At 42.5% G+C, this 12,661-nt stretch overlaps 1 protein-coding gene across 1 annotated transcript; it reads right to left on the bottom strand.

Moving 5' to 3' along the window:
* Positions 1-3,994: 3,994 nt before the first annotated feature.
* Positions 3,995-11,367, bottom strand: LOC123445639 (delta-1-pyrroline-5-carboxylate synthase 1). Its single transcript, XM_045122655.1, has 20 exons — positions 11,110-11,367; positions 10,346-10,417; positions 10,057-10,263; positions 9,809-9,970; positions 9,337-9,614; positions 8,577-8,727; positions 8,312-8,476; positions 8,112-8,189; positions 7,939-8,028; positions 7,744-7,830; positions 7,576-7,662; positions 7,410-7,506; positions 7,181-7,284; positions 6,759-6,834; positions 5,740-5,890; positions 5,560-5,628; positions 5,326-5,392; positions 5,174-5,244; positions 4,576-4,655; positions 3,995-4,490 (listed from the first exon to the last, which is right to left on the bottom strand). Exons 1-19 carry the CDS (start codon positions 11,167-11,169, stop codon positions 4,577-4,579), a joined length of 2,151 nt encoding a protein of 716 aa, XP_044978590.1. The 5' UTR covers positions 11,170-11,367; the 3' UTR covers positions 3,995-4,490; position 4,576.
* Positions 11,368-12,661: the final 1,294 nt, after the last annotated feature.

Below are 12,661 nucleotides of genomic sequence, written 5' to 3'. Positions count from 1 at the left end.
GGTGTTGTGTTCCATAAATGAGCGCTCCTAACATGCTTGGGGTTGTTATGGGGACCCTCTAGATTCTCGTTTCGGGATAAAGCTTGTCTCGCAAGACCCAACATTGGTACTATATTTGCCCAACATAATAATCCTGATAATACTGAAAAACATAGGGCGTCATGAACCCAAGAAGTAATTCAACATAATACAGGTGGGCCAGTGCTGATGGTGCTGGTCCAAAACAGAGCCACTTGCGGGGCCACATGGGGCAACTCGGGGGGATGTCTATCCGGCCACCGTACGTAGTGCTTATCCATCATGTCCTGAGAACGAGATACGCGGCTCCTATCGGGATTGTCGACACGCCGGGCGGCCTTTCTGGACTTGTTTTACCATTCACAAGCTTCTTGTGCGAGGGATTCCGAGGATGCTTTGGGTTATCTCGAGGTTGAGGTTTTCCAATAGAAACCCGAGGAGATCTTTTCCCTGATCGAGGTCATTCCTTCGCAACGTGTGGTAATTTGTGATGGACTAGTTGGAGCAACCCTGCAGGGTTAAATCTTTCGGAAAGTCATGCCCGCGGTTATGTGGCAACGTGGAAACTTTGTTTAACATCCGGTTCTAAATAGCTTGAAGTAAGCTTAACTAAAATGTGTCAACTGAGTGTGTAACCATGATTGTCGCTTTCGTGAGCTCCTTCTCCAATCGAGGACAAGGTGGGGTTATGTCTGCTGTAAGTAGGTCTTCAGGATCATTCAGTTGATCATCGGTAGTTCACGTCCGCTATGCGTAGATCATCCCCCTCTTTTATTCTTGTACTCGTAAGTTAGCCACCTCAAACAAATGCTTAGTCGCTGTTGCAGCCTCACCACTTAATCATACCTCACCCATTAAGCTTTGCTAGTCTTGATACCTTTGGAAATGAGATTGCCGAGTCCTTGTGGCTCACAGATTACTACAACACCAGTTGCAGGTACAGGTAAGGAGTTACTTTGACGTGAGCACGATGATTGTTCATTTGGAGTTTCTTCTTCTTCTCCTTCGTCGATCTAGGATGGGTTCCAGGCCGGCAGCCTGGGATAGCAAGGATGGGCGTCGTTCTTTTATCGTTTGTTTTCGTCCGTAGTCGGACCTTGCTCTTCTTCATGATGATTGTATATTATTGTATTGATGTGATACTGATGCAGCTTGTGGCGAGTGTAAGCCTACTCCTTATACTCATCTTTTCAGTACATGTACTTGTAACGAAATCCATTCTTGCGAAACGACGAGATGCGTTTCTATCCTTATCGAGGCCCTCGCACCAAAATAAGGATAGGACTGCATCTTGGGTCTGACATCTCCCCTCTATCTGCTACTTTCGTGGTTGGTGGCTTGGAGGGGATTCCCAATGCCTCCGCTCCGTTTAGTGGTTTAATTACCAATTTTTTAGTCTTCACAGGTGCGGCCTCGAGCGGATGAGTACATTTATTATTCGAGTTTGCCTTCCGTACTTTGATCCTCCTCGAGTTCATGTCGGTTTCTTCTCGAGCATGCAGTTGGGTGTGTGTAGTCTCTTCCCAAGCGCACAGGCAGGAGGCCCGCCCGACACGAGGGCATGTCTCACTTGATGCACTGCCCAATTAAGTTGGACCCATCTATCTTAACATATGCTCATTCCGTTGACGACCGTTTTATCGTCCGATTGGACCTTGGTTATTTCTGCCTTAAAACATCGCACAATAACTTTTTATATTACCAATTGCGTCGTTTTGCTACTATTACGCGTATAAAAACATCGTGCGGAAGGTAAGTTGCGCCACCTGTTAGCATATCATGTCGGCCCACTAGTCAGGAGTTAACGGTCAAAGCCTTTGATTGGACGGTAGTGCTTTGTTTGGTCTTTTATGAGCAGATGGTGGAGAGGAGGGTAAAAGTGAGCAAAGTTAGTTGGTTTGGTCAAAACTAAGGATGTAAATGGCACCGGAACCCACTACTCCCACATATGCCATCCACCAAAAAATCGTAAATGGTCTTTGTGGACATCCAAAAAAAATAACTGGCATAAATGAATAGCCCATGAAAGTCCAGTGGCAGTCCACAACTTTGGCATCTCCACCGCACGTCCGCACCAGGCCACCACAACTTCGCCAGATCCTCCCTCCGGCGCCCTCCTCCCCAACGCCCCACCTCCCTTCCCGCGCTGCCACCGGCTGACCTAGGTTCATGCCCCCCCCCCCACCTAACCACTTCTCCGCCACCGGGGGCCGGCAGCTAGCGGTTCGCCGGGACTCCACTGGGAGGCGGTGGCCTCGCCTTCCCTCCTTGATGCTGCCCCTATTAGTTCCAATCCAGTAGAGATGCGGTCAGCACGGAGGCAGGCAGCATTTACTCCCCATTTTGGTTCTGGTTTGGTTTGGGGATATTATGGATGGATGGATGGCATTAATAAATTCTAAACTCGTTAAGCGGATCATGTGATGTACTCTAGTACGCAGCAAGCGGAGCAATTTAATCGCCCGACCATGCTTTCCCAAAACAAGAAAGCCAAGAAACCAGCTACTCACAGTATAGAGCATCCACACAATGTTCAGAATAAGCCTTCGAACCTTGCCTTTTTCAGATAGCAATTCTATACTCTGAATAGAATTTCAGCTTTGATATCTGAATGAGCCTTGTATGTGTTTGTTGAAATTTTGATTTCAATCTTGCAAAATGTCAACTTAATCTTTCCAAAATTAATGCTCAAAGGGTCTATAAAACTGGACATGGTGTAGAGTATAGTTGAGCGACAGTCTTGAGCTCACTGCTGCACTCGCTTTTGAGATGTGAGAAAGCACATATAAATTTCATTAGTGGTAACATGTGGACGTCACATTAGCCACATAAATATTAAGTGGACTTTCACATAATCCCGTATAAAGAATTGTGGTTGATGTCGTCAAGTCCCATTACTCCAACAACTTATCCATTTACATCCTGAGTCAAAATGGAACAAAACTAAGGAACAAGGGGCACGGAAATAAAAATCTATTATTTTTACTAGATCATTTGTTCAAATTCGAGCCACTCATTATGCTAACTGGTTGCTGGCAGCAGTGATGTTGTGGCAGCTGAAGAGTCTTAGCGGCTCCATGTTCTCGCAACAATCAGGTCCTTCGGCCGACTTCACACACATGCAGCCGGATGCTGCCGGTTTCTTCTCGAGCATGTAGCCGGATGTGTGTGGTCTCTTCCCAAACGCACAGGCAGGAGGCCAGCCCGACTTCTCTAGTACGCAGGGCAGGTGTAGCTCAGCCTCGCCTTCTCTAGCACGCAGGCAAGGCATGGCTGCTCCGGCCTACTTCTTCAGCATGCGAGCCCCGGCGTCCTTCACTAGCACGTCTGCAAGTGCACCTATGCACACACCTTACATACAAGGTTAATTTCAAAGTTTAATCGGCAATCCATTCTTATTCGTGTGTTGTTTCTTTAACAACGGATGACCGACACTACAACATGTTTATTCATTTAGATTAGCGACATTATTTCCCGCATAGGTATTATTCAAAAATCTATAATTATCTCTCATGGGTATTTAATAATATAAATAACCATTTGGTATTTGTTTTAAATTTAGATATTAGATAAATGAAAAAAAGGTGTAAATTAAAATTTAAATATTAGATAAATTAAAAAAACATGTAAATTAAAATCTAGCATGAATAATACTTGAATTTATGAAATCACATTTGTGAAATTGTTGTTTCAAAGTTAAAACTAAGAGAGTTTCAAAGTTGTTGTCTTATGTTTCGCTTGTTAAAATGCAAAATTATGTATTTGTTAAATACAACAAATCCAGCAAACATATTTCATGACAACCCAGACAACCTTTGCTTAGCCTTTCTCAGTAGGTAGTAGTAACATGAAGAGAGAAAATGATAGATATAGTCTCACAAACCCCCTCCGTTCAAAAACAAACAATTAAAGTTCTACGTTTGTCCTAAATCAAACTTGCTCAAGTTTGACCAACTCTATAGAACAATAGCGAAAGTACATAATACGAAAGTATATTTCATAAAGAACCTATGCCTAAGGAAAATCGGAGTGCAGCCTATAATATGTATAGGACAAGCCATTATTTATGAGCTCATATACAACTTCAAGAGCAAGCAAAACCACAAAAAAACAGCAGCTCCAGATTAGATACTCTGGCCACCATGATAGATAAAGTATAAAAGCAACCGTTACACTGCACCGAGCAATTGCAGATGCTGCTGGATTAACGGTCCCGAGAAACATACTGCTTAATAGTATCGGCACACCAGTACTCTCTCACTAATTGTTGATTTGTTTTTTTATTATAACCCTGGAAATCCGGAGCCTCCAAGCTCATACAAACTGATCTACCAAACCACCACAATGATGGTTTGTACAAATTAATTAATCCACCGCCCCTCAATCTTCACAAGGTTCATCAGTTCCCTTTCCTTGTAATCCGATGAAATAATCATATTTCAGAGGGTTTTCGCCGAATCCTTACCACATATCTGAAAAGTTCAGTTAACCAAGTAGGTAAATAAGAGAACTAGAAAGTTATCTTAAAACAGAATATGTACGATCAGAAGCACACACCTCATTGCAAAGGAAGACTCTTATGGGTGTACACAACATCCTTGTCACCATTCACAATTTGCCCTTTACCTCGTAAGAGCCTACATATCAAAATCAATCAATTCAACAATCAGTATTTTTTTCATGTTCATTATATTTTTATTTCCAGAAATAATAATATTTATTAGTTGTAATCAAGCAAGTAATAAAAGACTATTGAGTTGGAGCACTTTTGCTAACAAGAAAGATAATTATTTAATTGGAACGTTATTTTAGCTATATGAAATATAAGATTAGGATCTAAACGCCTTACGGAGGGAGTACATTACATGCAAGGATGACCCACATAGTTAGTTAAAAGTATTGCTTTTGCGGCCATAAGAACAAAATCTAACTGAATTAGCAAATATTCAAATGATGAACTAGAACCGCATAGTAGAACAACCACATAGCCAAGGGAATGTGCAATCTCCCAAAAGAAATAGCAGTATGGGCTTGTTCAGATCTTAAATAGCCATAACTATATATGTTGCAGTCCACTCAATTCCTAGAGATGGGAAGTCCTCTAAACTACTTCCAAGATCAGATTAGTAGCAGTAGCTTAGTGACAAGAACTTACCATCGCGTAGTCAAGAGACCTTCAACACCCACGGGTCCACGTGCATGTATACGGCCTGTACTTATGCCAACCTATTTAAGATATTCCAAAGGATTAAAGGTACATACATAATCATAAATTATCACAAAAACAGCATATAATGTTGGAAGTACCTCAGCACCCAGTCCAAAGCGAGCCCCATCAGAAAATCTTGTACTCGCATTGTATAATACGGCAGCACTATTAAAATTTTAGAAGTAAAAAGGAGTACTCATTAGACACATAATCATCACAGAATATCAAAGTGAAATTTTGTCTACAGCCATAGCACAAACAGTGAAATAAGGTATCTGTTGCCTCAAACTGTACAAGTTCTAAAGTTGAAGTCATGGGCTTGTTCAGAATACCTATCAACTTGACGTAGAAAGGTCTCTGCTACTGTATCATCTGTAGTGACCACACAATCTGTATGTGCACTGAAAATAGAACAAACAAATAAGAGAATTCGGTTCAACCAAATCTCAGTTTTCCTGGATATACTTGGAAATTGAATCAGGGAGACAGACTACAGAATAACTCTTAGCTACCTTCCATAGCGATGTATATGGTCAATTGCTGATTGTACATCATCAACTATCTCAACTGTGCAAGCCATAGAACTGTACTCCAGATGTAATGAATCTGCTTTCGGGTAGCCCAATATTTTATGCGCAACAGGCCCGCAATAAAGATTAACTCCTGCAATACATCATTAGTTAAAACACAAGGAGAATCATCAATCCACATGTTTCTAGGTATTTTGTTTGACTGTACTGACTGAACTAGACCTCACATGCCTCAAGTGGAAGAACAAAAATCAAAAGGACTCATAGAATATGATGCACCTCAAATTACAAATATTTACCAAGTTACAACCAATCAGCTCATACTCTACTAGCAATTATGCTAAAAGCTAAGGAATCATATATATTACTCGTCACTTTGGGTGACATTGCAGGTGGTATTTCTATGGCAGTTATGTTTTTATGATGGAACTAAGGAACTACTCTACTTGCTAAGTGATTAAGATTTGGCAACGACTCTTGGCAACTTCATTCCACAGCACAGCACAATGTAAAACAGCAATTTGAAGGTAGCTGTTATTCTGACTCATAACACATTTTCCCAAACTGGTATAATCCTGTTTTCCATTACTTTCATACGTGAAACGATCAGTTCAAGAGCGCGAAACAAAAAGAGAAATGGGAGAATCGAGTTCAATACACTGCCAGGAAATACATTGTGAATCCACGGTTCAGGAGTTAACTATATGGGACAAAAATCTCACAGGACAATAGCATCCTAGTTTAAACTTCCCTATGTTCAGAATGCAATTTTAGATGTACATGTTATACAAGATTAATGTTTGACAATGAACAATACTGTTATAATAACTAACATAATCATAAGCGCGAAATGTGAATGTAACATTTTCACTTCTGTGTCAGTAAACACATGTACTATTGAATACTAAAAGTGATTGAAAGATAGTGTGAACTCTTGAATGGACACCATATGAGAATCAAAGGAGTATACAACTTCAGTGAATAAAAAGCAAAAAATAGACCTGCTGTTTTGAGTGCTACCAGTATGTCATCAAGTTCTGGAGTCTTCATAAGATCTTTATGAACGAGCAACGTCTCCTACAGACAATACAGCCAAATCTGTTAACATATAAAAATAGAACGGAAAACTACCAAAAGGCCAAAATATTAGTGGAAAAAGATAACAAGATTGGTAGGTAAATCTTTTACTGCAAAGAAAAGGCTGATTGATGGTAATATACATTCTGATACCAAGAGAATTGTTAACAAGATTTGTACTAAGCTTAAGACACTTATTTTGGGACGGAGGGAGTATATAGTTGCATAAAGTTAAGTTTATGAGGCCATTGCTTCACGGTGAAAGATGCTCTATGAAGTACTTAAACTTGAAGCCAGGAAAATAATCTATCCAATGCTATTACATGCTACCAAATTAGACAAGTACCATTGCGTTGCAGGCTGCTGGGTAATCAATTTTTGCATCCACCACAATACGTTTTGCCATATCCATGTCTGCTGATTTGTCAATATATACATGACAAACCCCATCTGCACGGGGGATGCACAAACTTACTCAACATAATCCACAGAGTTGAATCTCAAACAACAGTCAAAGAAATAAATATTCTAGAAAGCAGTAGTAGCAGCAACAATAATCTTCAAAGAGAACGTACCAGCATGGCCAAGAACAGGAATCTTTGTTGATGCTTTGATTTGAGCAACAAGCTTATTGCTCCCTCTTGGAATGACGAGATCAATGACATCATCAAGCTGTACCATGTATTATGTGTTTAAGCATATTGGTAGAATCATATTTAGATAATAGTAATGAATGCTCACCTTTAGCAAATCTGCAATTTCATCTCTAGTTGTAATAAGGCCAATCAATTTTTCACCAACATTGTCAGGAATAGCATTGGTTATGACCTGGAAACAATAAATTGATATTTTAAGGCAACAATGGTACACCATGCCAAAAGGAAGCTACTACATAAGAAGAGATAATACCTTATGCAATATTGCGTTTGATCTCATCGCTTCTTTTCCACCTTTTAGGAGAAGACCGTTACCACTTCGAATGGCTAAAGACGCAATCTAAAGAATGGTGTTCAAACCAAGCTGCTTAATATACTTGAGTACAAATTAAATGCAATCATGTGGATTCTAGAAAAATAACTAAAGTACATCAACGACAAACAATACCTGGACCAAGGCATCAGGTCGGGACTCAAAAATAATCAATAGAACACCCAAAGGGCAAGATGTTTTCTCGAGAACTAAACCATCAGCAACCTGAAAAATAAACCGATTGGTTCAAACATGGAAGCTTCTCCTCTCCCAGAGTTCTAATGTGTAGTTCAAATACAAGCACTCACCTCTGTTCTTTTCAGTATCTCATTAATTGGGTCTTCCATATTCGCAAGAGTGCGAACAGATTTGGCAAGGCTAGCTATCTACAAATGATGAATATAATCTGGATCAACCGATAAACAATATCCAAAAATGTAAAGAAGCAAGTGTCACCTATCTAACAAATCAATTAAAATCTAACAAGCAAGACTATCCAACTGCCTACCTTTCCTGGTTTCAGAGTCAATCTAGCAACCAAAGCACTCTCATACCCAGCCTCGTGTGCTGCTGCTACATCTGCTTCATTTTCTGATCTAATCAAATCCTCATTTGCCTCTAAAGCATCTGCAACATCTAATAATATCTTCTTGCGCTCCTCTGATGACAAATTCTGTTTCAAGTGACCATACGATATAGAATCAGTATCACAAACCAGAAAAAATAAGAGTGAAAAAGATTCAATGAGCAGGAAATTTGTATAAGAAATATACCTGCAGACGCCTTGAACAATCTCGTGCAGCAACAGCCATTTCACGGACACTGGCGTCCTTTGATGGTTCCCACGAACTTGCATTTTTATGAAAAAGAGTACCAATTTTTTCCCCACGGAGAACCTTAACAAGGCTCTGAGATGCACATCCACTTCAAGAACAGTAAAATAAGTCAAATTACTCTTCCATTCACCAGGAAAACAAAAATATCTTGCAGCAAATGGAGTTTACTGCTCATTATTTGGGTTTGAAGCATTTATAGCTCTTTAAAAACAGAATGCAATTACCAAGCTTCTTTACTTGACAATAATTTCTGACCATGTCCAGACAGTAACAGCAAGCATCACAAGAAAAGTTACACAACACCATGCAGGGTGCATGGGTCTCGAAAGAAAATACATGTTTTGCAGAGTTCTCGTGGTGTTATAATCAGAACTGTTCATCATTAATATAAAAATCTAACTAAACATTGGACTGCATATATCATTTCAGATTTTATTGTTAACATAGTTTAAAGTTTAAACTGACTCTTGTATGGTCCTTGATGAGTGTCAAATTATATGCCTTAACTGTAATATTAGCAATAAACTGATCAATCAAATCTGGTGACTATGGAATCAGAATTTTGAGTAGCCAAATGGCATGTTGCTACTTGCATATGATGCAAAAATAAATGCCATATAATCGATGAAGTATATACAAGAGCAATGCAAGGCGTCAATATTTCTCATGCAATAAAAAAGGAAAATATTTGAGTTACCTTGTAATAACAACAGGTACACCACCCGTTGAAGCCCAGACAGCAGCCTGGACTTTAGCTGTCATGCCACCTCTACCAACACGGGACTTGTCTCCAAAAGTAATTTCATGATAATGTTTTTCTTTGATATAAGTATGTATCAACTTTGATGAAGGTTCACTTGGTGGACCGCTGTAGAGGCCATCCACATCACTAAGTAGAACAAGGAGATCAGCTTTCAGTTCCAATGCCAGTAGACCTGCCAAACTGTCATTATCCCAGAATATACCAGATGAATCCTGTAACAGAATTGTTGGTGAACATCACAACGCAAATGAAGTGCTGAGGTGAGGCAGGTATAGAAACTTGAAAGACATGGATTTTTATTCATGAAAACAATCAAGCTCTAACTGTAAAAGTAAATGTTATATAGCATCATGGGACAAAGGCTACAGTTCTATTTTTTCAGAGTAATGCATTGTACAATACGCACCTCATATGGAGCCTTCCTCGTGCTGATGGCATCATTTTCATTAAATATTGGAATAACTCTAAGCTCTAATAATGACTCGACAGTTTCACGGAGTCGCTCTCGGAAATTTGAATTGTCGAAGTCACTATCTGTCACAAGAAGTTGCGATGATGATACATCAAGCTGCAACATGAGAAATTTGATGTTATAAAGAAACGGACATGGTACAATTTTTTTACTAAAGTTGATGTCAGGCTAAATAAACGCACTTGAGTAAATAACATATCATAAAGTGCCATCAGCCCACTCTGACCAACAGCAGCGCACGCCTTTCCATCCAGCTCCATCTGTGGCTTTTGCAGATCAGCAAAGCTGCTATTGACAAGCTTCCGGTACCTAAGCCGTTGTCGCCCCACACCAACAGCGCCGGACGTGACCATTATCACCTCATATCCTTGAGCATTAAGATCCTTCACCTGCATTGCCATTTAACCGCTTCAGTATTCGCCTGACACTGCAAATTTACAAAGTAGAGAAGTTGAGAGATGAGAATGTTACCTGCTCGCACAGGGATCCAATCCTGCCCAAAGCCAATCTTCCATCATTTCTGGTGATAACTGCAGTACCCACCTGTGATGCAGAAAAAAGGAATTAATAGCAAACAAAAGTAAAGGGACCAGGATTCCATCTATCTTTGAATAGATTTCTTAAGCGCAGGCAGAACCCAGAATGGACCACTTTGAGATGAGCCACGCAAAACTGACAAAAGTAGCGTTCTGTTTTCCAAACATAAAAGAAAACACAGTTCTAGTCTTTACTCTAACCCATTTCCAAACATAAAAGATAACCCATTTCCATTTACTCTAACACACTTTGAATAGATTTCTGAATTCACGGGCTAGAGAGGGCCCTCCCATGTGATGAAATTTGACAACCATCCGAAAACTCCTCTCCGCCTTTCTCTAACCCATTTCCATCTGGCACAAATCACCTTTTCCCATCTGATGCGAATCAGTTTCCCCCGAAGCTTTTCCGATGCCTGCTAAGGAAAGGCCCCAAACATGCTGGGCAGCTCAAAAGTTTATTAAAGTGGAGAACTCTGCCATCAACGGCGCGTCACCGAGTTAAAACCCAAACCCCAAGCAAGCATAACCCCCCACCGGCCACCCCTTCACCGTGACCGTCCGTCCGAACAGACGGGAACTCCACAAAATTACTCCTCGATTCGGCGCGGGGAGACGCAGCAATGCGACGCAGCGCGGCAGAGCTTAGATCTATCCAGCAGGGACGGGATAATCGGTCAAACAAAAGAAACAAATCACCTTGATTATGATGCGCTTCACGTCCTTGATGAAGCTCCGGTTGGGGTCGGCGCTGGCCATGGCCGCGGGCAGGCTCGGCGCGCCGCCTCTCTCTTATCTGCGGTGTTTTTTTTCCCGTCGCCTCGTCGCCGCACCCGCGATGTGTGGGGAGGTCAGAGAGAGAGGAGAGGGATAGAGCCGAGCGGTTTTAAAGGGGTGAGGGGTTGGTGCTTGGTTCCGTGAGCGAAACCCCAGCGGCTCGCCAACGAACCCCGTGATCCTCTGCGTCCGCCGCCGCCGCCGCCACCCCCACCACCACCCCGTGTCGTGTCCCGTTGGCGTGCGCGTCACCCGCCTTCCACGGAGGAGGAGGCGCGGGGACGCTGGCCGTCCGATCGACCCCTCGTGAGATGGAGCGCACGATACACGCACAGCACGTACAATAGGGTTGGTAGGCCGCTGACGTGCTCTGAGATGGATATATATCAATATATGGACACTGAGACGGCGTGGCGTACATCTCCTGGAGTGTATGTATATCTGTCTGGTCCGTTTTTTGCTTCCATCTTCGGGCTTCAGGTTAGAGTCGACACCTGACACCATCTAAAAAAAAAAAGACGACACCTCACACGGGGGAACCGAAACGTGTGTCGCCTCACGGAACGAGCTGAGTCAAGTCGAACGATCGAACCAAGATGTTATCCGGCGAACGTCGCTTCGGAGAGGGACGGCAAGAAAACGGTTTTTCCTCGCGGGCTACTATTGATCATCCGACTGATTTTCCAGCAAAATCAATCGGGTCGCTAGCCGTCTGATCAATTCTTTCCAACCCTTAGATACTTAAATGTGTGATGACGCATTCCTCTCGCGTGCATCCAATCAACCCACCTGCTTCGATTTCCGAGCAACGCAAGTCCCCGACGAACATCCATTACGGCATCAAAGAGCAATCATGACGAGAGCTTCATAGTAACACCATACGCTATGTCTAGTAACCGGTGATCGTTCCGGTGGAGCTGCAATGGAGCCGACGGCGAGCGCTCCAATGCAACACCAAAAGCTCCTCCCACCCTCACCCCTCCCTAGAGCCGTCAGTGAAGCTCCATTGCAACTCTGACGGCATTCCATTGCAGCTATGGTTAAGCTCCAATGGAGCCGCAACGGAGCTCCAACGACCTTGGCGGCACTCCATTGCAGCTCTCGGTGCGTTCCATTGCAGTGTCGTCGATGAAGGCGGATGTTGGGATGCAGCATGCGACGGCCATGGCAAAAACTTTGATGCAGAGCGCGGCGACGACGACACAAACTGCTTCGCAGGAGCTGCGGCGGTGCGACGCGAGGCGACGGCGGTTTGCAACAATGATGTAGAGCGTGGCATGTAGGGGCAGACGTCGGAGCAACACGAGCGGCGGCGGCAGTGCACCGGTCTACGACGATGAGGGATGGCGCTCCCATGGGTGTGATGTGTCGCGCGAAGAAAAAAAGAAGGAGAAGAACGAGCGGCTCAACGCTTTTATAGGAAAAAGATAAGGAAAGGAAAGGGTAAGGAAGAGAGAGAGATAAGCGGCTCGGA

The sequence above is a fragment of the Hordeum vulgare genome, chromosome 1H, assembly GCF_904849725.1.
Source record: "Hordeum vulgare subsp. vulgare chromosome 1H, MorexV3_pseudomolecules_assembly, whole genome shotgun sequence".
NCBI classification, from domain to species: domain Eukaryota; kingdom Viridiplantae; phylum Streptophyta; class Magnoliopsida; order Poales; family Poaceae; genus Hordeum; species Hordeum vulgare.
Note: the sequence above shows the minus strand (reverse complement) of the source record. Positions and strands in the feature narration are given on the sequence as shown.